This window comes from Leopardus geoffroyi, chromosome A2 (genome assembly GCF_018350155.1).
Source record: "Leopardus geoffroyi isolate Oge1 chromosome A2, O.geoffroyi_Oge1_pat1.0, whole genome shotgun sequence".
NCBI lineage: Eukaryota > Metazoa > Chordata > Mammalia > Carnivora > Felidae > Leopardus > Leopardus geoffroyi.
In genome coordinates, this window is record NC_059331.1 from 104,895,922 (window position 1) to 104,921,951 (window position 26,030).

At 35.6% G+C, this 26,030-nt stretch overlaps 1 protein-coding gene and 1 long non-coding RNA gene across 4 annotated transcripts in view; one reads left to right on the forward strand and one right to left on the reverse strand.

The window, feature by feature from the left end:
- Window positions 1-3,410: 3,410 nt before the first annotated feature.
- The window catches only part of THSD7A (thrombospondin type 1 domain containing 7A), a 443,308-nt gene continuing 420,688 nt past the window's right edge, over window positions 3,411-26,030 (reverse strand). For 2 of the 3 annotated variants that reach the window (XM_045494930.1, XM_045494929.1), the window contains 5 exons: window positions 16,125-16,220; window positions 12,540-12,622; window positions 11,988-12,198; window positions 9,457-9,544; window positions 3,411-8,776 (listed from right to left, as the gene is read on the reverse strand). In XM_045494930.1, coding sequence (XP_045350886.1) covers window positions 8,692-8,776; window positions 9,457-9,544; window positions 11,988-12,198; window positions 12,540-12,622; window positions 16,125-16,220 — 563 coding nt within the window. In that variant the 3' untranslated portion in view covers window positions 3,411-8,691. The remainder of the gene's footprint in view (window positions 8,777-9,456; window positions 9,545-11,987; window positions 12,199-12,539; window positions 12,623-16,124; window positions 16,221-26,030) is intronic. The other variant, XM_045494931.1, reaches the window with a different exon arrangement.
- Window positions 12,123-17,209, forward strand: LOC123606490. Its single transcript, XR_006716315.1, has 2 exons — window positions 12,123-12,233; window positions 16,088-17,209. It is a non-coding gene; the product is annotated as an uncharacterized LOC123606490 (long non-coding RNA).

Here is a 26,030-nt window from a genome sequence, read left to right on the forward strand (position 1 = left end):
ATTCATTCCATAACTAGAAGCATATACCTCCCACTTCCCTTCACCCATTTTGCCCATCCTCCTTCTCTCTCCTATCTCTGGCAACCACCAGTTGGTTCTTTGTATTTATTGGTTGGTCTGTTACTAATCTTTTTTTTTTTTTTTTTTTTTTTTAGATTTCACATAGAAATGAAATCATACTATATTTGTCTTATTTCACTTAGCTTTATACTCTCTAGGTCCATCCCTATTGTTGTAAATGGCAAGATCTCCTTTTCTATGACTGAGTACTATTACGTTTGTGTGTGTGTGTGTGTGTGTGTGTATAATGTATATAAATGTGTATGTATGTATATATATATAATGTATATAAATGTGTGTGTATATATATATATAATGTATATAAATGTGTGTGTGCGTATATATACATATACACACACACCATATTTTCTTCATCTATAGATGGACAGGGGTTGCTTCCATACCTTGGCTACTGTAAATAATGCTACAATAAAATAGAGTGCATATATCCTGAATTAGTACTTTTTCTCTGGGTAAATATCTAGTAGTAGAATTACCAGGTTGTATGGTATTTCTGTTTTTAAAAAATGTTTATTCATTTTGAGAGAGAAAGTGAGAGAATGTATGTGTGTGACAGTGGGGGAGGGGCAGAGAGAGAGGGAGAGAATCCGAAGCAGGCTCTGGGCTGTCAGTGCAGACCCTGATGTAGGGCTCCATCTCACAAACTGTGAGATCATGACCTCAGCCGAAATCAAGAGTCAACAGTTGGGCATTTAACCAACTGAGCCACCAGGCACTTGTCATATTTCTATTTTTAATTTTTGAGGAATCTCTAGTGTTTATCATCCTGACTGCACCAATTTATATTCCCACCAACAGTGCATGAAGGTTCCTTTTTCTCCCCTCCTCACCAACACTTGTTATTTTTTGAGTCTAGCCATTTTGACCAGCGTTAAGGTGATAATCTTATTGTGGTTTCAATTTGCATTTTCCTGATGATTAGTTGTATTGAGCATCTTTTCATGTGTCTGTTACCCATCTGGATGTCTTCTTTGGAAAAGTGTCTTTTCATGTCTTTTGTGCATTTTAATCATACTATTATTATTTGGTGTTGAGTTGTATAAGTTATATATTTTCAACATTAACCCCTTATTGAATATAACATTTGCAAATATCTTCACCCATTCAATAGGCTGTCTTGTTTTCTTGAGAATTTCCTTCTCTGCGCCAAAGCTTTTATTTTGGTATAGTCTCAAAAGTTCATTTTTGCTTTTGTTTACCTTGCCTCAGGAGACCTATCTAGAAAAATATTATTAAGGTCAATGTCAAGGAAATTACTACCTGTTTTAGAAGTCTCATGATTACAGGTCTCACATTTAGGTCTTTAATCCATTTTGAGTTTATTTTTGTGGATGATGTAAGGAAGTGGTCCAGTTTCATTCTTCTGCATGTAGCTTTCCAGTTTCCTTAATACCATGTACTGAAGAGACTGTCTTTCCCCCATTGTATCTTCTTGCCTCCTTTGTCCTAGATCAATTGATCCTATAAGTGTGGGTTTCTTTTTTTTTGGGGGGGGGGGGCTCTGTTTCATTGACTTATGGGTGTGTTTTTGTGCCAGTACCATGTTATTTTGATTACCACAACTTCATAGTGTATCTTGAAATCTGGGATTGTGACCCCCTCTAACTTTGTTCTCTCTCAAGATTTCTTGGGTTATTTGAGGTCTTTTATGTTTCCATACAAATTATTCTGTGAAAAATGCTGTTGGTATTTTCATAGAGATTGTATTCAATCTGTAGATTTCTTTGGGTAGTATGGACATTTTATCTATATTCGTTCTTCCAGGCCATGAGCATTCAATATCTTCCTATTTGTGTCATCTTCAGTGAATGTTTTTTTGGTTTTCACGATGTAGGTTTTTTTGCTTCCTTGGTTTATTTTTAGGTATTTTATTTTTTGGTGGTGAAATTGTAAATGGAATTGTTTTCTTTCTCTTTCTGCTATTTTGTATATAGACACAACTGATTTTTGTGTATTATACTGCAACTTTACTGACTTCATTTATTTAATAATTTTTTGTGGAGTCTTTAGTATTTTCTATGGGTTTGGGTCTTGTCATAACTCAAATTGTGACCAAAAAATGGTGAGATTTGCCTTAAGTGTTGATGAAATTTGGGAGGGGGCAAAGGCCATTTTACTTGTTTGAAAACAGTAATACATAAAAAAAGGAAACCATTTTCTATTGTATCTACTAAATTCAGCCCATTTTTCTCTTTCTCTCTTCCTTCCCCTGTTCGCATCATACTTAGAAGATTATATGATCAAGGAGAAAAACATGGCAGGACCCACATCAGATTGTTAAATCAGGCTGCCTTAGCAGGGAGATGCTATGGAATAAGGTGGAAAGGGGAAGGGAAGGTCATCTGGAAAAAAAAAAAAAACCTGCAATAATAGAAAGCATGACTGAATTTAAACATTTTGTGTGTACTTAGTATCTTTGGAGAGTAATGGACACTGATGTGAACTGTACTTTGAAGTGTGTGTTGGCTTTTCTTTGGCGTACGTTCGGAGTTTAATGACAGAAATCACTAGGTACTTAGAAGAAGCAAATATGGAATATTTGCAAAGCAAATATGGAACCAGTCATGTTCATGTTTGTGTTTGCAGGACATAAACTGGAGTTGCAACATAAAACCTGAAGTTAGTAATTTGACACTGCATATCTAGATACATAAAAAAGAATTATCTGGGTGATTGAAACATGTTTTCATCTAGATTCAATTGTCATGAACAATATGGAATATAAGGAGACTGAAAATGAGTTTTCCATCAAGTACTTGAGGCTAGCTGCATATTTTGAGGGGTATCATATATGAAGTTTAAGGGTTCCCTTCTTAATTATATTGCGGCAAACAGCTATTTCAGAAAATGTCTTAACTCCTAGCTGCACTGGCAGTAATTTACACATCCCTTTCTGATTTTGTGAATGTGCGCATCTTAATTTGGAAACAATGTGTGACCTCCTACCTTGTTTGATACGTTTGGTCTTTTATTAGCAGACATAAGGAGAAAGGCACAGGGAGGGATTTGCCTTCCAACTGAGGGGGCAGTTAGTGTTGCACTCTGTTCGAGAGTGTCTTATTATCCTCTGCTGGTGCTCTTTTAATTGACTGGACACCAACAGGTCATTTGTCCACAATGATGAACGTGGTGGCCTCAGCAGACTTTTAAAGTTAAGGTTTGCGTCTCTTGAACTTTCTCCACTAGAGTTATTAAAAAAAAAAAAAAAAAAAAAAAAGATTCAGGAACAGGCAATAGAGCAGTAAAAGTGTTTGGATATTCACTGAAATATATATATTTTTAACCCACCTATGAGCAGCAAATGATGCAAATTAAAAAGTACACTTGAGTAGAATGAAAATGATTTCCATGTTTATGTTTGTTGGCAACGTATTTACAAATAACCCATATGAAAATGTAAAAAAGCATATTACATCTTCACATGCCATCTGTATTAACTGAATAAAGCTAGTGACATTATTTCCAAATCTGTAATTGTACATAGACATCTTGTGCATTAAAAAAGAAATGTACATAATTTAAAATAAATTACATTACACAATTTACAAAGTAATATTAACAAAAACTTCTTAGACAGCTGCCTCCTTATTTAAACAAAATAAATATTCAGGTAATTAAATTAACAAAAAACACTTAGGGGATTATAATTTATATAAAGACATATTGCAAATTTAATAAAGTTATATTTTACAATGACAGATACTGATCTCTTCAAATCTCTGTGCTACAAATAGGCAGGAAAAAGTACCAGAGAGGGGATCTTAATGTTTACTTTTTAAAAACAAACACACATAGATTGCTGAAAAATAGTTGTGAAAATTTCATTGAAGTTTCAAAGTAGATGCTCTAGAAACTATTGCTTTTAAGAAAAAAAAGTCTACGAAACACAAGACTGACAGTTTTTCATTCTAAATAGACTAGAGATTTTGACTGCTGAAAACATGACTGACTGCCACAAACTAAAAGTTTTCGTATACTGCTCGTTTTCAGATCTGGCTGGGTAGAAGCATGAAAACATAAAACTACAACGTTAACTCTATCCACTTAGCATGTTTTACTCAATAAAGTAGACATAACCATTTTCAGTGTCCCTGCTAGACAGAGAATTACCATAATCACACTGCAAAACATCCTTTTTATGAAGAGTCATGCTTGCTTGGCCCACACTCCAGTTTAAGAGGCCGAAATCCTCTTTTGTAGTCACGGCTACCTGAAGATGGGACCAGGTGGGACAGGCAGATGTTGTATTCTCACATGTAAACTAGACCTAAGAAAGCTCACTTGCTGACAAGATTCTTCACAAATTCTTTCCCATACGGCTCTCCCTTTCAACACCTTCGGACTTGGTGGGAAATAGAACAAGAAACACGTTTGAATTTGGCAATACTTTGACACATACATCTCAGATGATTTTGGAAGCATGATTCTTACAAATCTATTCAAACTCCCACTAAGCCCAAGAAGGGGCTCTCCTTTCTGTAAGGTACAGGCCTGCCTTCCTCTCTTAACAGGGTGGGACATGAGCACAGAGGTGAGGAGGAGGACGAGATAACTGGGTCATACTTAATAGAGGATAGATATTGACATTTTTACAGAAAGTCTTTTTTTTTTTTTTGAGGGGGTTATGTCTTCTACATCTTACATTTTGTTTGAATCAAGATGTTCACACTCTAAGTGACACTTGGACTGTAATAGGTAAGAAATAGCTTCACCTTTCCCCCCCTTTCTTAACACTTTGAGCATGTATTGGTACATGGCGGTTCTGAGAAAAGTAGACAACATTGTTGTTAAGAGAGCAGAGAGACACCAGAGAAAATGATCATAAAGGAGCAATGGGTACAGAGATTTAGAGGAGGTTACTGAGAGATGTTACTTCCTGTAAGAAGTTCTGCATATGTGGCTTTATCTTGCAATGTCCAGGAACTTAACAGTGTTCTGATTAAGCCACACTGAGCATTGCCACCTACCTGAGGGCAAAGGAGGGTTACAGCAAAAGCCTAACAGCATGGCCTGAGACATGGACATTACACAAGGTAAAAATCTCACACTAGAGACAAATTGAGTAAAGGGTGATTTAAGTAACTTCTTCACTCATTAAACATAATTCCTTTTTTTGAATGTCTTCGATACAAAAGTCATGACTAATTGTTTTACAGTGTCTAGCAGAGTATCTTACATGTGATAATTCAAGAAGTATTTGTTTTGTCATAAGTGATTTGTGCTTTGTTATAATTAAGAACATGCTTTTATGCACTCCTTTCTAAATTAGCTTGAAGCTACACTATAGTGTCTTCAAAAAGGCTTTCAAATAAGAATTCTGGTCCATATCCTAGATTAGATAGTGATAAAGAAGCAAATCACCCTCTAAAGAGAGATCAGTTGTGCCAATTTTGTGTGGTTTCTATTGAAACAATCCAGCAAAATAGTATAATACTGTGTCATTCTTTTTTCTTTCTTTTTTTTTTTTTTAAACCAAACAGACCTTCATGTTTATAGAGCAGTAGTTCTAAATCTTTTGTGGGCTCACAGATCATTTTGGTAAGGCAAAAGTATCAACGGACCAGTTACTAGTATATCCCCCTCCTGAACTGCTAGAATTGAACAGGAGGAATAAAATATTTATGACATTCCAGTAACGTTCTTCACTCATTATTGCCTCATGCCAGGAACAAAACTAAGGCTATTTTCATGTTGTAAACATGAATATAGTAACCTTCATTTGTCCAAAGTAGCCAGCTGGCTACATGTCCTGCCTTCCATCTTTGTAACAAGAGGCCACCCAGTCCTAACAGTGAACTTCCAATACGTTCCCTAGTGTTAGGTCACATTGAACCCAGTCTCCTTTATATATATAGTGTTGTAAAATGTAACTAATTTATGAATAAAATAATGTATTTTCATAAAATTGATTATTTTTGATCAGTTCATTAATTCTTAATATATGGGTTACACGATACTGATCTGCCTTCTGAATTAGTGACCTTTTACAGTATCAGAAGTATAGCTTTTGTGCAATGCTATTTTATTCTATTCAGTAACTTCAAAGTTAGTAGGTGCTGCACGCGTTTTATAAGGCTGTTAGCTAAATTCTTCAAGTAACCGCAGATTATTTCTCAACGATTTTGTACATTTTATTCAAAGAGATCAACTTGAGGATTATCTGGAAGACCCCTGAGTGCATACACTGACGATCACAGTTTTAGAACAATCGTATGATTTTTATTCCTTCTCTTCAATAAGACAGATGCAATGGAATTTGTTTTCATGAGTTTTTTTGTTTAAATCTTTGATTTAAAGTAAAATTCTCATCTTTGTGACCACCTATTTGCTTTTAAATGATTTGCTTTGCCTAATACAGTGAATGTTTAATAAGGAATTAGTGCTTTCTACATTTAATTCTTAGTGAAATAGGTAGAAATTTGTTAATTTTTGAGGCAACAACATCTGATAATCTGATGTTTTTTGTAATCTTTGCATATAATCCAGTGAACAGCAGGGGGAGCTCAAACTCTACTATGAATGTAAAACACCTAGTCTAAACCACTTTTATGGCAACACAGCTATGTTTAAGATAAAATAGCTTATTATACTATTTTTAAAAGACCTGAAAACCTAATGTCCTCCCCTCTACCAAATGTTGTTGCAGTAAATGTTGCCTGAAAAATGGAATTGCTTTTTAATGGCACCTTTTGAATTTTCTTTTCACACACAAGAAGTCTACCAAATCAGATAGATAGTACTTCACTGTGCCTTTCCCAGGGCTACATCTGTGAAAAATACAACTACTTCCAAAACAGTGAAAAAGTTGAATGACTCCTTTTCACTTTTGAAATTAAACAGTTCTCATATTCTAAGGTAAATGAATGAAAACAAAAGATGACACAATTAAGAGGTAAGCACTGAAAAAACTTCTAGACCAGCGGTCAGCAAACCACAACCTGCAAATGAATGTGACCTGATGACTGTCTTTATAATGGGAAGTTTACTGGGAAACTGCCATGTTCATTCTTCTATGTACTGTGTATTGTCTACACCTGCATTCTTCTGATGACAGAATTGAAAGTTGTGACAAAGACCTGGCTGAAAATTTCTACTATCTGGGCCTCGACAGAAAAAGTTTGCGACCCTTGGTCTAGATATTTAACAAAGCCCTGGGCAAAACACTTATTCTCTCTTGAAAATTTTAGCTTTTGAAATCATACAAAGACTCCTTCAAATTTTAGTAGTAAGAAAGACACAACCATGGATACATTTGACATGAAATGAAGAATGTGAATCAGAAAAAAGAGTCAACACACAATTTTGATTCCTTTTAGTTACAAAAATTATCAAGACCTTATTTTCTCCATCTGCTCAAAATTAAAAAGACAACCAGCTCCTTTTTTTCTTTTCTTTTCTTTTTTTAACAAAGATAACAAATATAAAAATCTAGTCATAAACAGCCTTCAAAGTACAATTAAAAACCAACTAGAGAGATCCATCTTTTGAAAGGTTAATGAGTTCGGGATTTGAACATTTAAATCCCTGCCATGTGGTTGATTTCGCAATGGCTGCAGCAATGAGGAAGAGTGTATACAGCAGATGTAATAGTGAATTCCATCCTGTTGCCATCCAAACTGAACTTTGTACTCTTTAGAATACAAGAACTTGCAAATGTCTCCGTGACACTCTGAGCACATATGTCTTCATCCCATATGAAAAGAGGCAGTTTCTATGGCAATACTGGTTAAGTGCCTATCATGCTGCACTAATATAGTGCAAAAATGTGCCTTCCATATAGCAAAAGAGATGCAGGCAACCAGTTTGAAAATTAGGGAAAGTAGAAATATATTAACACAAGCAAATAAGTTTTCCAGACAATAACCACTATAAAATACTGAACTTGAGGACTTTTTTTTTTTTCTCTAAGATCCTAGTACATGTCCAGCATTCGTATTTTGGAGAAAGACACAAACTAATTCTTAGAAGAAAGTCTTTGCCTCTGAAATGCAGGTTAATGAAAGCTATCATCAAGGACCAAGATGCTGAATTTACTCAATGGGTTTTCTGCTCTGCTTAGAGCTTATCTTTTATTCGCTTATCTTTTATTCACCATTAAAATTGCTTATTAACAAGTACATAGTCTGACGTAGTAATGTGTATCATTCAATTGCGTATACATGTTGTTATGCTTCACTATAGTATTGTAGAGATCTTGGTATAAACTCTTCATGCTAAAATGTTGTTACGGGTTAACACTGCCGACAGAGGCTTGGATCAGGCATCCTAACTGAACAATTCCACAACCATATTTTAGAGATGAATGTGAATTGTCAGTTGGTAGATTTCAGAAAAGATCACAGAAAACTTAGAATGCAGCATGTATTCAACTAAAACTCCTAGAATTCTCAGGGCTGTTTTTTTTTGTTTTTTGTTTTTTTGTTTGTTTTTTTGTAAGTGGTACTGTCTTAATATCTCCAATGGCACTGTGATTTTCACTCCTTTCTTTGATGCTCTTTTAAAAAGTTACATTGCATTTTAATTCACACAGTATGAAGAGCTTTGTGGCTTCTGGATGTCTACTGCAAAGTCAGAAATCTGAAACTGGTTGTTGCCAAGGTAAGTTATATTTTACATGTCTGCGTCTCCATCATAGGCTAAGGTTAAAGGTTTCAGTCGGTTGTTTTGCCTTCTTTGGGGTTTCTTTGGCTTTTTGCTGTAAACAACACAACAACAATAGGAGAAAGAATCATTTGTAAATTTTACTGTTTCAAATGACAAACTTTGAAATGTATTGATAAAGTTGCTAATTGCCTGTATGACCTAAATTCAATCTTAGAATTGGATACTCTGGTATCTTTGAATTTCTTAGGTATGGTCTGAATAAAATTGAAAAAGAACTCCTCCCGTATTTTATTATCTTATAAAAGTGAATTATCAAATGGAATTCCTCTGGTTTTAACAATGGAAATACTATAGTATAGTCATTTATATTTGAGCAGAAATCTTTGTAAATAATACATAATTTATAATATATGTTTAAAAAGGTAGTTGAATCGGATTAGGTATGACCATAATCTCTTCCTCCAGTGGTAACTGAGGATCAGTCTGGAGTTCACCGTAAGCATATGAAGCAGTATTCTCTTGCAGAACCAAGGAGAACACACTTAAGATGACCTGGCGCAGCTCTGGCTCATTTTCAGATTTCAAACAGCTCAGATTTGGTAGGTTTTAGACCAACTATGACAGAAGCCATTTTTATTTAGAATTGCAGACGAACACTCAATGTGGAATACTTATTTGATATAGTTTGCTGTTCCTGTGTTATGGTCAACCGACAGTATTTTTGCTGAAATACATTGTTGTGCCCCCTGAGATTGTGAAATAGTTACTCACCAAGCTAGATAAATCATGGAGACAATAAAGATGAGTAACACAAATGCCCCAGCTGCTACACCGTAAACCCAGGTCTTTAGTCTCCCATCTAAGAAGAATGGATATTAGTCATTAATTTACATTAGTTTGGTGTGTGATTTTATATATATATATATATATATATATATATATATATATATATATATATGAGACAGTCTTTAACTATGACCAATGACCAGCCACATATGACCACATTATTTCAAAACAAAATGAATTATTGCTTAGGCACAGTTAATGATGAATGCAACGCTGCTACTATGAGTTAGATGCTGCTTCATTAATGGTAAATTATCAATGAGACTTGAAAGGCAAAGAAATAATGTTTTCAATTAAATTTGTGTTCAGATTTCAAGTTTATATGCCTAAATTTTTGCTGCTGCTTAACTAAATTTTAGTTCAAATCAAATATATGTGTAATGCTAAATAAACATTTTGTTCTGATTTTCACTCTAAGAATAGCTATTACAAGAAGAAAAATAATGCAATTTCAAGAAAGTCCAATAGCTTAGGGTTGATGCAGACAGGTATTTGAACATAAATTTTGTCACTTTAGCCTTTTTTTTCCTAGATGAATTGAAAGTGAATCTATTCAACTTTTTTTAGAATTAATCTTTTATCTAATTTACACTTACACTGTATTTTAAGGTTCATTTGACAACATCATTAGCAAAAATAGCCAAGTTTGATTATAACATATAACTTTTTAACTCTGAATAATTTTTTCTACCTTTTCTATTATATGGAATTAGGCAAGACAGGAACTTCCCTAATTTGGTTTTCTGGTCTTATTTTCTTTGAACTTCTTAGTTTTGTGTTAAGAATAAACCTCAACTAGAAGATAGTATTAATAACCTTACCTAACTTAATCTGAAACTCACATCAACATATATTTTCTGTTGCATACATAAAATTAAAGGTGCTATTGGTGCAAAAATTATAGATTGGGCAAATGGACTTCAGAGACACTCTGGTTTATTTAATATTTGGAAGGCATCAAAAACAAATGTTTTTTCTGCCTGAAGCTGGATCAACCCAGGGGATCCATTAGTTGGAAACATTCTGTTAATATTCTAAGTAGCCTTCTTTTCAATTCTAAAGACTTAAAAAATTAGACACTGGTTTAAAGTCTGCCCTGAGAGTTCTTCAACAAATAATCTTTGAGTTCCTCAAAAACCAAGAACAATGCCTAAGTGTACTTTTTAAGAACATAAACCTTTTTAATATACTAAAATACTCACTTTAGGGAAGCTATATATTAAACTTAAAACACTCTTTTTAAAAACCAGTTTTGATTTGAGGAGATCTGCATGGATTCTTATTCAAGGTCACAATTGCTAACAGCCATTTGCTGGTCCACGATCTTGAATACTGAGAGAAGAGTTGCCCGTGTTTGCAAAGACAAGTCAGCTTTGCAAAATATATTGTATTTCAGCTATGAACCTTACCAAGGCAGGGATAATGTGGTTAAATCACAGTATTTGAGCTACCTCACTCCAAAACTGCAAATACTTAAAATCCTAATAATGATTCTCCAATAAGGGAAAGTGTTTTGACTTAATACATTCCAAAGAGAGATGTGCTAGCTATGAGGATTCTTTCTTTTCTCGTGTTTCTAACAAGTATAAGGTAGACTGCACCTGGCTTTGCCTGGAGATTTCCTTTGGTCACTAGCGATTCCTCTTGGTGTAAGAAACACCATCATGATCTTACCTACCATATAGCCTTCATAGCACAATTTTAAGCACCAGCATTAGTTCCGGGAATAAGCATAGAGTTGATTTCAACTGGGGAGAGAAAGTATACAGAGTAGGGATAGCATTTTATTAGACCTTCAAGCTTTTGCCTGTGTTGGCTTCAAGTCCATTACTAGACACATGAACTATGTCTGTTTAATATGACAGGGGTCTGGTCAGTCTTCAAATTTAGATCATCCCATCTAGACAGGAAGGCTCCATCCCTGCCCTTCTGTATCTGATGCTAGTACAGGTTCTTATTACTTCAGTTTATCAAACGGAAGAGCTGATAGAAATTGGGCTGGCCACCAAGTGCCCCTTGGCACAGCACTGCATTACTGATGTTCCTATTTTAGGTTCAAATTAATACCCGTCTGTGGTCAAATGAAAAATTCTTGAATGTCTTTACAGTTTTATTTGTTCCAGTTCTGAATGACAATACACTTTTTTCCTCATTAATATTTTCACTGTTAGATTTCTTTATTCAATATGATCGTAATTATACTTGTAAATGTAGGTCTGAGATCAAAATAACTAATATCCTAATTTTTTTTTCCATAGAAGAAAGTCATTTCTCTGAACTTTGAGCATGAGTGCTTTTTTTATAATAGTAAAAACATAATATATGGCAGTATCAGAATAAATGAGTACAGATGAAATAATAGCTCATATGAAAATGCTTGCTCATTCTTTTAATCCTTTGACATGGTTAAATGTATAAGTAAGAGATTCTACATCAACACTGTCTAGTCACTTCACCTGGCCCAAATGGCTGTAGAAACCAGGTCCTTCCCCGTCCTGTTGGGTTATTGGAGGATGGGGTTGGATGTACTGCGCGACTCGTTTTCACATCTCCTCTTTTGTCCTCCACAGTGGGTATCACCACCACGGGGATAAGTGTGCATTGCTCAAGTGTACCATTAGAAGACATGACTTCAGTGTATCCTTCTTCACAACTGCATGTCCTCATCTGCAGGAGAACAAGAGGATTTCTACACATATAAGGTGATCTTTGAAAGCATGACAGATAGGACTTGAAAAGAAGGCTTTCAAGAAGTATTGTTTTGGAAGTTTACCACATGTAGTTTCTGTCTTAACTACATAAAAAAGGACATACAGTTTTTACTGTACACAAATTATTCTAACAGAAACAAGTACGTTCAGAATTATTTACATTGATAAACGGAGAGATCCAGAAATTAAGTTGCAGGCCGCAAGACATGCGTTTTGGGGGGGAAATGGACAGTACAAGAGTCAGTGGGGTGAGAAATAAGGAAGCTAGTTTATTTATCCTAATGAATTCACACATACCTCACTACAGTAAGAGTGGGGTTGACTACACGGTGGGTTACAAGACCTGTCAGCATCAGGCTGGCGCACCACCAAGCAGCCCCCTGCAGAACAGAAAATCATACATTGACAAGCAGCATCTCTTGCAATGATAGAAATACACTATTGTATAGACGTGTCTTTGAATCCTGAACCACTTTGGGAATCCATGGATTTTTCTGAGAGCAACTGATTGTGAGATAGTTGGTTAACCTTGACCACTTGATACAGGAACTTGAGGCTCTTCTTTTTTATTTTTCTTAACATTTACTTATTTTTTGAGAGAGAGTGTGAGCAGGGGAAGCACAAAGAGAGAGGGAGTTACAGATTCTGAAGCAGGTTCCAGGCTCTGAGCTGTCAGCACAGAGCCCAACGTGGGGCTCAAATTCAAGAACTGTGAGATCATGACTTGAGCTGAAGTTGGATGCTTAACTGACTGAACCACCCAGGCGCCCCAGAGACTCTTGTTCTTCTTCAGAGCAGATGGCACAGAGCCTGGAACTCAGCAGGTGCTCAGTAAGCGCTTGTTTTTTAGTTGCTACTTTGAAAACACTAATTGCACAAGGGCTATTTCTATCCTAGTCCCCCCTGTTGGCCCAGTTAAACATTACAAAACAGATTTAATTTTCCTTCGAAGTTAACTTTTTTCTTGGCTGTCCAAAGAAATAGTTGTCACATTGTTTGAGATGTCTCTTTAATTTACGTGACTACCACATACATGTTCTTCTTTAATAATGCGTATTTCTTTGAGAAAATTTACAATTCCTGCTAATTCAGGAGTTTTGGGGGTAGAGGAAAGAAAACACGTGTAGCTACTAGGAGGTATATTTATGTTATTGTTTAAACTTGACATTGCAGCTGTTTTTTCTTCCTTCTCTTTCTTCTTTTCAAGTAGAGTGTGCCTGCATAAGTTGTTAAAAGTGAGGTTTTAAGATGGGAACAGATGTCCTGGAGAAACCATATTGCTGATGTGGAAGGAACTTAGAGTTTCAAACCATACTTGCTCACTTGAACAGAATTTTAGGAAAGCGAAGTTTTTTCCTTTATTTATGGAACTGATCATCCCCTGGGATTTAATCAAAGCTAACTCTTTTTTTTTTTTTTTTTAATTTTTTTTTTCAACGTTTATTCATTTTTGGGACAGAGAGAGACAGAGCATGAACGGGGGAGGGGCAGAGAGAGAGGGAGACACAGAATCGGAAACAGGCTCCAGGCTCTGAGCCATCAGCCCAGAGCCTGACGCGGGGCTCGAACTCACGGACCGCGAGATCGTGACCTGGCTGAAGTCGAACGCTTAACCGACTGCGCCACCCAGGCGCCCCAGATCAAAGCTAACTCTTGTTAATTCTTTGCCTTATCTCTCAATAATATAAATACACTATTCATCAAAAAAAAATTGTGATGGGAAAGCAGTTAGTCATTGCAAGGCAATTGCAGTTAAATGTCCACGTTTAAGTTATTATCATTAAACACATGAAGAAAAAGGAAAATAACATCTTGATTTCTAATAAGGACAACTTCATAAAACTGAAGCAGGCGGACAAGGTAGGTTATATACTGCACATGCTTGTCTATTTCTCATAAAGAAATCTTACCACTCCTAAAAGATGGAAGAAGAATGCATACAGAATTGATCACAAATCATTTACATGTTGGCTTTTTGGTATCAAAGAGTATTAGAAAGAAATACATGGAATAGTTTAACGAATTAAAAAGAAGGTGAACATATGATTTCTACAGTAAGTCTTTTAAAATTTGACTTACCTTGACATTGGGGACTATCCCCAATTTTAGTGAGAAAAGAGCTTTTAATATGTAGAAGAGAAGGCAAACAAATATTATTTGCATCCATATTTGGAAAAAAGCCCTGAGAAGTAATAGGACCCTCTGGGGAAGCTGCAACAGCCCCTCTGAATAGTTTAAAGAATGCAGACCTTCATTTTCAACACTTGAGTCGAATGTACCACCTCTATAAATGCCTTCAAATTTAGAAAATCTAAGCTTCCCTTCCCAGGACTCTTTCTCCCCATATGCCTCTTAACAGTGGTGTGGTTGGAACATTTTCTGCCTAATACTGAGAGAGAGCAAAGAGTTTCCTGGCAGGGGTCTCTTCTTTGTTATATATGTGTCCACTGAGGGTTGCTATTATCAATGGTTTCTTGATACAGATTTGTCATGTATAAAATCTTACCTTCACAAAAACATAATTTGATATCCTGTTCCAGCTTTCATAGGGAGGAAATAAGTAATTACGTTTAAATAAATGCAGGTAATTTAAAATTTAATATAAAAATTGATGCTTTCCAAAAAGCATATTGATTCCTGTTCCTGTTATCTTGATGTATATATTACAGCTAAATTTATAAATGGACATTACTCACAGACACCCAAATGCACATTACTTTCTCTCCCTGCCAGAGGGTTAAAACGATGGCAGTAAGTCAGCAGGTTCCCCTAAGCAGTTAACTGTCAAAACTCATGTTGGGGCGCCTGGGTGGCGCAGTCGGTTAAGCGTCCGACTTCAGCCAGGTCAAGATCTCGCGGTCCGTGAGTTCGAGCCCTGCGTCGGGCTCTGGGCTGATGGCTCGGAGCCTGGAGTCTGTTTCCGATTCTGTGTCTCCCTCTCTCTCTGCACCTCCCCCATTCATGCTCTGTCTCTCTCTGTCCCAAAAATGAATAAACGTTGAAAAAAAAAAAAAAAAACTCATGCTACTGCTGCACTAGGAAGATTTCTATAGATTAGACTTACACAAATAAATTGTTGAAGGAGAGATCTTAGATCTTTGGGTCATATGTTTAAGGTTGATGTTCTGGCTCCAACCTTGTTTTTTTTTTTCCCTAGGAAATTTGCAAGGTGGTTCAGTACATACCTGGAGCCAAGTTTCTTGCTACTTCATAGGGACATTAAGATCCCTTGCATTTACTGAGTTTAGATAAGGAGACTTGAAGTAATTGCAGATTAGAGAAGCTCTTTGGGGGTATATTTGGGTCAAGGGACATTTCAGAAAGATTTTTCATTTGGATTTCTTCTTTGAGTATAGAATTTTTGAGTGGAGACAGAGTGGGTTAGCTGCCCAGATAGTCTGGGCTTGAGATTTGCCAACAAATTTTACCTATTAATGAACAGAAAACTAAAACATAGATTTCTGAATTATCTAAGTATCAAGATACTTAGATTTGTAAAACCATACTCCCTTTGTAATACTTTTGGTCTGCATGTATATGGTCTCTAAGATCCAGAAACAAAATATATATCTATATATTTAGCATGTGGTAAGTTATTCACATATAAAAATTGTTAGGAAAGATAATCTGAGAATTATGATAATTTACTGGAATTAGACTATTTTAACCAAACTCATGCAGCAATGTCTAAAATGGCTAGATGAGGAAGAATTTAATTGAAACATTAAAAAATAGTCATTGGTCGCCAGTTACATATAGCCTAGTTACTGAATTCGAAACATGTTTTGGATACCTTGAGTATCTTTGTTTCCTTAATTGTTTAACCAACTGCATGTGTGTTACAGGAAGACTTTCAAAAACCAAAGAAATTTGGCGGTTTACCTGTTACATTTATACCATCTGACCTTTGACACCAGACTGTTCGGGAAGAACCTTTCCAAGCACTGGCCATCCATTTGTATTCATAACACTGTCCATCTGCAGGGACACAATAAACATGAACAGAAGCATTCTGCTGTCTAGAAGGACAATCGTGGGGAAAGTATATTAGGAAAATATTTATAAACAACTGAAAAGTGGTGAATCCATCTCAAAAATGATTCGAATGTTACTGTCCTAAAATTACCATAGAAATGTTATAAAATTCCCGATACATTCCTAAATCCCAACTAATGTTTTATGTCCACTGTCATATCTGATGTGAACTTGGATTTTTAATATAATGTAACGTTCAAAGTATTATAAAATATCAAATTTACATACAGGGGCAAATAATAACAAAAAATGTTCAATTACTTAAGCAGTTTTAACAAATACTACCATTTAGACATGTTTGCTTTAGTTTTCTTTTGTCTGTTGGGGAGTGAAAAATAAGATGAATGTGATGTCCTATTATTAGGTCCTCTTCCTGTTGTAATATTCCTCCATATCTATCCAGCAAAAGCCACTATTTTAAAGTAGATACATAGATTCCTTTGCCATGTTTTTTATTCTTTTAATATAATACATTATATGAGGTATGTATATATCCATAAAATACAGCACATCTGGTCCTCAAACAACATGGAGGTTAGGGGCATGTACCCCTATGCAGTCTAAAGTCTGTGTAGAACTTTGACTCCCCAAAATTTAAACAGCCTACGGCTGACCGGAAGCCTTACTGATAGTCAGTTAACACATACTTTGTATTATCTGTGTTATGTACTATGTGCTTAAAATAAAGAAAACCATAAGGAAGAGAAAGTATAGTTACTGTATTTCTATTAAAAAAATCCACAAGTAGACCTGCAGGATTCAAACCATGTCGTTCAAAGGTCAACTGGATTATTAAAAATTCTAAAAGTATACTGTATGTATCAATCTGAGACATTCAGTATTGTAGAAGAAGTATTTCCATGTGATTTTTTTTATAATGTAGCTCTGGTCTTATTTAACTGCTATATAAAATTCCACTGTACTAAATGCCACAGTTTTTTGTTTGTTTGTTTTTAGCTATTTCTTCTCTGGATGGCCTTTTAGGTTGTTTTCAATTTTTGGTATTAGTACAATGCCTCAGTGGTCCACCTTCTGCAAGTCTCCTTGTGCTTCTTTAAAGTAAATATTGAGAAGAGAAATTGCTGTGTATCACCATATGGATGGCTGCAACCTTCCTAAATATAACTTTTTTTTTCCCTCCTCAAAACAACAATCCACACACCCACCAGCAGTGAATAAGGGTTATCATTGCTTAAGCCTTTAATAACATTGATAATTGCCAGATTTAAAACTTCTGGTTTGTCTGGTGGGTGTGGAAGCTGTATTGTCATTCAAAAATTTTTAATGTTTACTTACTTTTGTGTGTGTGTGTGAGAGACAGACAGAGTGTGAGCCGGGGAGGGCAGAGAGAGAGGAAGACACAGAATCCGAAGCAGGGTCCAGGCTATGAGCTGTCAGCACAGAGCCACACAGAAGGCTCAAACTAGTGAACTGCGAGATCATCACCTGAGCTAAACTCGGATGCTCAACTGACTGAGCCAGCCAGGTGCCCCTATATTGTCATTTTAAATTGTAGTTCTCTAATTACTAAAGCTATTAAAGAGTAACAAATGTTTTGGGGGCATTTAGACTTCCTTTTATGAGAATTGCTTCTTTATATCTTGTGGCCATTTTTTTTATCCTACTGAAATCTGTGCCTTTTCTTATTGAATTGTGGGAAATATTTATTCTAGGATAGCAGTTCTCAAAGTATCCTGTAGAGAACCTGGGAGACTTTGAAATTCTCCCAGGTGCGTGTATGCGTGCGTGCGTGTGTGTGTGTGTGTGTGTGTGTGTACTTTTTCAAGTACACATTCATGTGAGTAGAGCTGGGTTTTCTTCATATACATAAACCAAAATAAGACTGCAACAGATTGCAGAAGTAGAGAACCCACCTGTCTTCCTTTAAGCCAGATATTAGAGATTTGCAAAAATGTAAAACAAGACCATACTTGTCAAAGTTACTGTTTTTGTTTTGCAAAATAATTATTTTTCAGCAAGTATGTTATTTACGGTTACACAAAATTGGTTTATGATTATTTTAAATCTTTTCATTTTTAATACAAACTTTTATGTATCTAAAATTCACAAAAGAAAATTTGGATCAGTAGTTGTAGATACTAATCCTTGGAAATTAATTGCCCTCACAAATATATTTTCTAAGTCTGGAGTTTCTTTCTTAGCCTTGTTTATGATCATTTATTATGTAGAAGATTGAAATTTTAATTTAAAATAATTTTTCTTCCTTCCCATTTTTGTTCTTTTTGCGTCCTATGTAGGAAATTATTCCCTACCTTGAGTTTATAATGATATTCTCCTATATTTTCTTTTAAATGTTGTATAGTTCTATTTCACTTTCAGGTCTATAATTTATCTAAAACACAATTTTATGTATGGTGTGAGATAAAGATAATTTTAAAAACATTACACGGGTAACAAGTTATTGCAACATTATTTACCCACCTACTACCCTACTGACTTTCATTTCTGTCATGTATCCATATATGACAATTTGTTCCTGAGATTCTTTCATTAGTTTAATTGCTTTATTGCTGACTTGTCACTCTTTTTAAATTATTAATGCTGTAGAATAAATTTTGAAAAAAGCCATGTAAGTCCCCTAATCTCTCCCACTTTTTCCTTCTTGAAATTCTGGGATCTTATTGGTCTTCGACCTCTTTGTATTAATTTTTGGGTCAATATCTCATAACACATTAAAAATCTGTTCAAATTGTCAGGGTGCTTGGGTGGCTCAGTCAGTTAAGCCTCCCCACTTTGGTTCAAAAATGATACCATGGTTCATGAATTCAAGCCCCGGGTGGGGCTGTGCTGACAGCTCAGAGCCTGGAGCCTGCTTTGGATTCTTTGTTTTCCCTCCCTCTCTTTGCCCTTCCCTCACTGTGCCTTGTCACTCAAAAATAAGTACTAAAAAAACAAATCTGTTCACATTAGGAAATGCTCAGCACGGTGAGTGTAGTTATCATCTGTCACAATACAAAGTTATTAAAATCTTACTATATTCCCTCGGATGTACTATTTATTTATTTATTTATTTAACGTTTATTTATTTTTGAGACAGAGAGAGACAGAGCATGAACAGGGCAGGCACAGAGAGAGAGGGAGACACAGAATCCGAAACAGGCTCCAGGCTCTGAGCTGTCAGCACAGAGCCGGACGCGGGGCTTGAACTCACGGACTGTGAGATCATGACCTGAGCCGAAGTCGGACGCTTAACCGACCAAGCCACCCAGGCGCCCCATCGGATGTACTTTTTATCCCTCTGACTTGTTTACGTTGTAACTGGAAATTTGTAACTCTTAATCTCCTTCACCTATCACTTACCCTGGCAACTACTAGTTTGCTCCCTGTATTTATGAATCTGTATCTGTTTTCTTGTTTTGTTCATTTGTTTTGTTTTCTAGGTTCCACATATGAGAGTAATCATATGGTATTTATCTTTGTCTGACTTACTTTAATTATACCCTCTAGGTTCACCCACATTGTCTCAAAAGGCAAGATCACATTCTTTTGTATGGCTGAGTAATGGAATATTGCACACACACACGTGTGTGTGTGTGCGTGTATGTGTGTGTATTATACCATATATTTATCCATTCATTGATCGATGGACATTTAGCTTGTTTTGCTCTTGTAAATAATGCTGCAATAAACATGGGGTGCATAGGTCTTTTTGAGTTAGTGTTTTTCTTTTATTTGGGTAAATACCCAGAAGTGGAATTACTGGGTTATGGTAATTTTAATTTTTTGAGTAACCAACATACTGTTGACCACACTGTACAAATTTACATTCCCATCAAGGATGCATGAGAGTTCCTATTCTCCACATCTTTGCCAACATTTATTTCTTAGCCATTCTGACTGGTGTGAGGAGATACCTCATCGTGGTTTTGGTTTACATTTCCCTGATGATTAGTTGAGCATCTTTTCATGTTGGCTACCTATCTGTGTCTCTTTCTTGGGGGGAAAAATGTCTATTCAGGTCCTTGCACATTTTTTAGATTTTTTTTTTGGTGTTTTGTATAACTTTTTATATATTCTGGATATTAACCCCTTTTTGGATTTATGATTTGCAAATATCTTCTCCCATTCAATAGGTTCCTTTGTTGTTTTGTTGACAGTTTCTTTCTCTGTGCAAAAGCTTTTCATTTTAGTGTAGTCCCAATAGTTTATTTTTGCTTTTGTTTCTCTTTCTGGACATCTAGAAAAATGTTGCTAAGGCCAATGTCAAATTACTGCCTAGTTTTCTTCTAGGAGTTTTATGGTTTTATGTATTCTATTTATGTCTTTAACCCATTTGAGTTTATTTTCCTATGTGGTGTAAGAAAGTGGTCCAGTTTTATTCTTTTGTATGTAGCTGTGCAGTTTTACCGGTACCATTTATTGAAGAAACTGTCTTTTCCCTATTGTATCTTCTTGCCTCTTGTGTACCAGATTAATTGATCATGTAAGTATGGGCTCTCTATTCAGTTCCATTGATATAGGTGTCTAATTTTGTGCCAGTTCCACATGTTTTTGATTACTATAGCTTTGTAGTATAGTTTGAAATCTGAGATTGTGCTGCTTCCAGCTTTGTTGCTCTTTCTCAGGATTGCTTTGGCTATTCAGGGTCTTTGTGATTCCATATAAATCTTAGGAGTATTTGTTCTAGTTCAGTGTAAAATACCATTGGTACTTTGATAGGGATTATATTTACTCAGTAGATTACTTTGGGTAGTATGAACATTTTAACAATATTTTCCTAATCCATGAGCATGACAGATCTTTTTATTTATTTGTGTAGTCTTCAATGTCTCATCAATGCCTTATTGTTTTTAGTGTACAGGTTTTCACTTCCTTGGTTAAGTTTATTCCTAGGTATTTTGTTCTTTTTGGTGCAATTATAAGTGGAGTTTTTTTTTTCTTTCTACTACTTTGTAATTAGTGTATAGAAATGCAACAGGTGTCTACATATCGATTTTGTATCCTGCAACTTAACTGAAATCATTTATTGTAATAGTTTTTTGGGGGAGGGTTTTCTATGTATAATACCACATCATCTGCAAGCAGTGACAGTTTTATTTCTTCCTTACCAACTTGCATGCTTTTCTTTTTATTGTATGATTGCAACATCTAGGATTTTGAGTACTACACTGACTAAAAGTGGTAAGAATGGATAACATCCTTGTTGTACTTCTGTTCTTGATGGTGAACAACTAAGAGCTTGTCTGAGTATGATGTTAGCTGTGGGTTTGTCATCAATGGCCTTTGTTGAGACTCACTTTGTTGAGTTTTCATCATGAATGGGTGTTGTATTTTGTCAAATTCCTTTTCTTTATTGAGATGATCATGATTTTTTTCTATTTTGTTTGTTAAATTTTTTAATGTGAAAATCATAGTAATGTGCCCGATTATTTCTTTGCTTTCAACTATTAAGCTTCGGATTACACTTGGGCTGGAACCTTCTTTACCAGGTTGGCAATAGTGAGCATCCTTGCTTTGTTAGCAATTGCAAGGGAATGTCTCTAATGTTTTCCCTGATATTATCATGTATGCTGTTAGTTTTTGTAGATATCATTTATTAGGTGATTTTCTTCTAGTTCAAGTTAAATTGGAAGTTTTCATTGTGAATTAAGGTTGCATTCTACAAACATTGTTTCAACATATTTAAAAATCCTATGACTTTTTTTCTGTTGGTATGACTTACATCATGATTAATTATGGTATTAAGGATTTGGTTAGATAGTAATCTTTTATGATTTTGACATCTATTTTCATTGGTGACATTATTGACTAATTTTACTGCTACACTCTCATGGAGCAGGGAGGATTTTCCTTATCTTTTTTTCCCCCACACAATTTTTTTTTTTTAAGATTTCACATAAAATGGAGTTGTTTATTCCTTTAAATTTTGGTAAAACTCCATATAAAGTACCAAAACTGAAACAGGAATAAATAGACAATTTGAACAGAGCCTACCCAGTAAAGAAATCAAATTAGTAATCAAAAATCACCCAAAAAACAAGAGTCCAGGGCCAGATGGCTTTCCAGGGGAATTCTACCAAACATTTAAGGAAGAGTTAATACCTATTCTCTTGAAGCTGTTCCAAAAAATAGAAATGGAAGGAAAACCTCCAAACTCTTTCTATGAGGCCAGCATTACCTTGATTCCAAAACCAGACAGAGACCCCACTAAAAAGGAGAACTATAGACCAATTTTCCTGATGAACATGGATGCAAAAATCCCCAATAAGATATTAGCCAACCGGATCCAACAATACATTAGAACAATTATTCGCCATGACCAAGCGGGATTTACCTGGGATGCAGGGCTGGTTCAGCATCTGCAAAACAATCAATGTGATTCTTCACATCAATAAAAGAAAGGACAAGAACCACATGATCCTCTCAATAGACGCAGAGAAAGCATTTGACAAAATACAGCATCCTTTCTTGATAAAAACCCTCAAGAAAGCAGGGATAGAAGGATCATACCTCAAGATCATAAAAGCCATACATGAAAGACCCAATGATAATATCATCCTCAATGGGGAAAAACTGAGAGCTTTTACTCTAACGTCAGGAACAAGACAGGGATGTCCACTCTCACCACTGTTATTCAACATAGTATTGGAGGGCTTAGCCTCAGCAATCAGACAACACAAACCAAAGGCATCTAAATTGGCCAGGAGGAGGTCAAACTTTAACTCTTCGCAGATGACATGATACTCTATATGGAAAACCCAAAATATTCCACCAAAAAACTGCTAGAATCGATTCATGAATTCAGCAAAGTTGCAGGATATAAAATCAATGCACAGAAATCGGTTGCATTCCTATGCACCAACAATGAAGCAACAGAAAGAGAAATCAAAGAATCGATCCCATTTACAATTGCACCAAAAACCATAAAATACCTAGGAATAAATCTAACCAAAGAGGTGAAAAATCTATACACTGAAAACTATAGAAAGCTTATGAAAGAAATTGAAGAAGACACAAAGAAATGGAAAAAGATTCCATGCTCCTGCATAGGAAGAACAAATATTGTTAAAATGTCGATACTACCCAAAGCAATCTATATATTCAACGCAATCCCTATCACAATAATATCAGCATTCTTCACAGAGCTATAACAAACAATCCTAAAATGTGTATGGAACCAGAAATGACTCCGAATAGCCAAAGAGATCTTGAAAAAGAAAACCAAAGCAGGAGGCATCACAATCCCACATGTCAAGCTGTATTACAAAGCTATAATCATCAAGACAGTATGGTACTGGCACAAGAGCAGACACTCAGATCAATGGAACAGGATAGAGAACCCAGAAATGGACCCACAGTGTATGGCCAACTAATCTTTGACAAAGCAGGAAAGAATATCCAATGGAATAAAGACAGTTTCTTCAGCAAGTGGTGCTGGGAAAACTGAACAGCGACATGAAGAAGAATAAACCTGGACCACTTTCTTACACCATACACAAAAATAAACTCAAAATGGGTGAAAGACCTAAATGTAAGACAGGAAGCCATCAAAATCCTCATGAAGAAAGCAGCCGAAAACCTCTTTGACTTTGGCCTCAGCAACTTCTTACTCAACACATCTCCAGAGGCAAGAGAAACAAAAGCAAAAATGAACTATTGGGACCTCATCAAAATTAAAAGCTTCTGCACAGCAAAGGAAACAATTAGCAAAACTAAAAGGCAACTGACAGAATGGGAGAAGATATTTGCAAACGACATATCAGATAAAGGGTTGGTATCCAAAATCTATAAAAACTTCTCAAACTCCACACCCAAAAAAACAATAATCCAGTGAAGAAATGGGCAAAAGACATGAATAGAAATTTCTCCAAAGAGGACATGCAGATGGCCAACCGACACATGAAAAAATGCTCAACATCACTCATCATCAGGGAGATACAAATTAAAACCACAAAGAGATACCACCTCAGGCTAGTCAGAATAGCTATAATGGCTAAAATAAACAACTCAGGCAACAAGAGATGTCGGCAAGGATGAGGAGAAAAGGGATCTCTTTGGCACTGCTGGTGGGAATGCACTCTGGAAAGCAGTATGGAGATTCCTCAAAAAATTAAAAATGGAACTATCCTATGAACCAGCAATTGCCCTACTAGGTATTTATCCGAAGGATACAGGTATGCTGTTTCAAAGAGGCACATGCACCCCAATGTTTATAGCATCACTATCAACAATAGCCAAAGTATGGAAAGAGCCCAAATGCCCATCGATGGATGAATGGATAAAGAAGATGTGGTACACACACACACACACACACACACACACACACACACACTGGAGTATTACTCGGCAATCAAAAAGAATGAAATCTTGCCATTTGCAACTACGTGGATGGAACTAGAGGGTACTATGCTAAGTGAAATTAGAGAAAGACAAATATTGTATGACTTCACTCATGAGGACTGCAAGATACAAAACAGATGAACATAAGGGAAGGGAAGCAAAAATAATATAAAAACAGGGTGGGGGACAAAACATAAGAGGCTCTTAAATATGGAGAACAAACACAGGGCTACTGGAGGGGTGGTGGGAGGGGGAATCGGCTAAAAGGGTAAGGGGCATTAAGAATCTACTGCTGAAATCATTGTTGCATGACATGCTAACTTGGATGTAAATTTTAAAAAATTAAATAAAAATACAAAAAAAAAGTTTGGTAAAACTCAAAGCCATTTATGTTTTAGTTTGTTTCATGTATAAGTAAATATTTGATACACTTGAGTTTCTAATAGTTACATAATCCATAGTTTAGATTCTGTATCATTCTTGATAAATTATAAAATTTAGATTATCTTGAAGTTTCTATATTTATTAGGAAAATTTATTGATAATTTTTATTTTTTTTAAGTTTATCCATTTTGGGGGGGCAGAGAGAAGGAGAGACAGAATCCCAAGTAGGCTCTACACCATCAGTGCACAGCCCTACATAGGGCTTGAATTCACGAGCCCCGGAGATCATGACCTGAGCCAAGATCAAGAGTCAGACGCTTAACTGACTGAGCCAGCAAGGCACCTCTAGTCATAATTTTTAAAACTCTACTCTATATGATGTAGTAGTTATTTTGCTCTTTTTTCCTGATTTTTTCCATGAGGTGGTCTATTTAGTTAGTTTGGTCAACTATTGGTTGTTGATTATTTTGTTTGTTTTCTATCTCGCTGAATTTATATTTATCTGTATTAGTTACATTCTACTTGAGTTTAATGCTTAGCTCATTTTAATCTTTTCTACTCCCCTATTTAGGCATTTCAGGCTTTAAGTTTTCTTGTAAGTACTTTTGTGCTAAATCCCACATACCATTTGATGTGTAATGCTCTAGAAGTGTCGTTTCCAGTTTTTACTGCTGCGTGCATGGTGACATTTCTTTCGCAATTGCTGTGTTACTGATTTCTAATTTTATTTCGTTGTCATTTGGGGGTGAACAAATTTTTCCTTGGGTCTGTTTCATTTATTGTAACCCCTGGCTTTTCTCTACTTCATTACCTACACCCTCCTAGGACATAGGGAATGGTTCATCTGTTTGGTAAATTAGGGAAGATTCAACTGACAAGGTGCATAATTATACCTAATTCTTGGGTTAAGTCATCTAGCCCATTTGGCTTTTATTCTAAGCCTTCTTCACTAACATTCCAAGCTTTTGTCTCCAACTTTTCAGTAAAAAAAAGTAGTATTTTGGCTCCTATTTGCTATTAATTGTCATACTCTTTAATTGTTTCCAAAGACAAGCAGGAAGGAGAGGA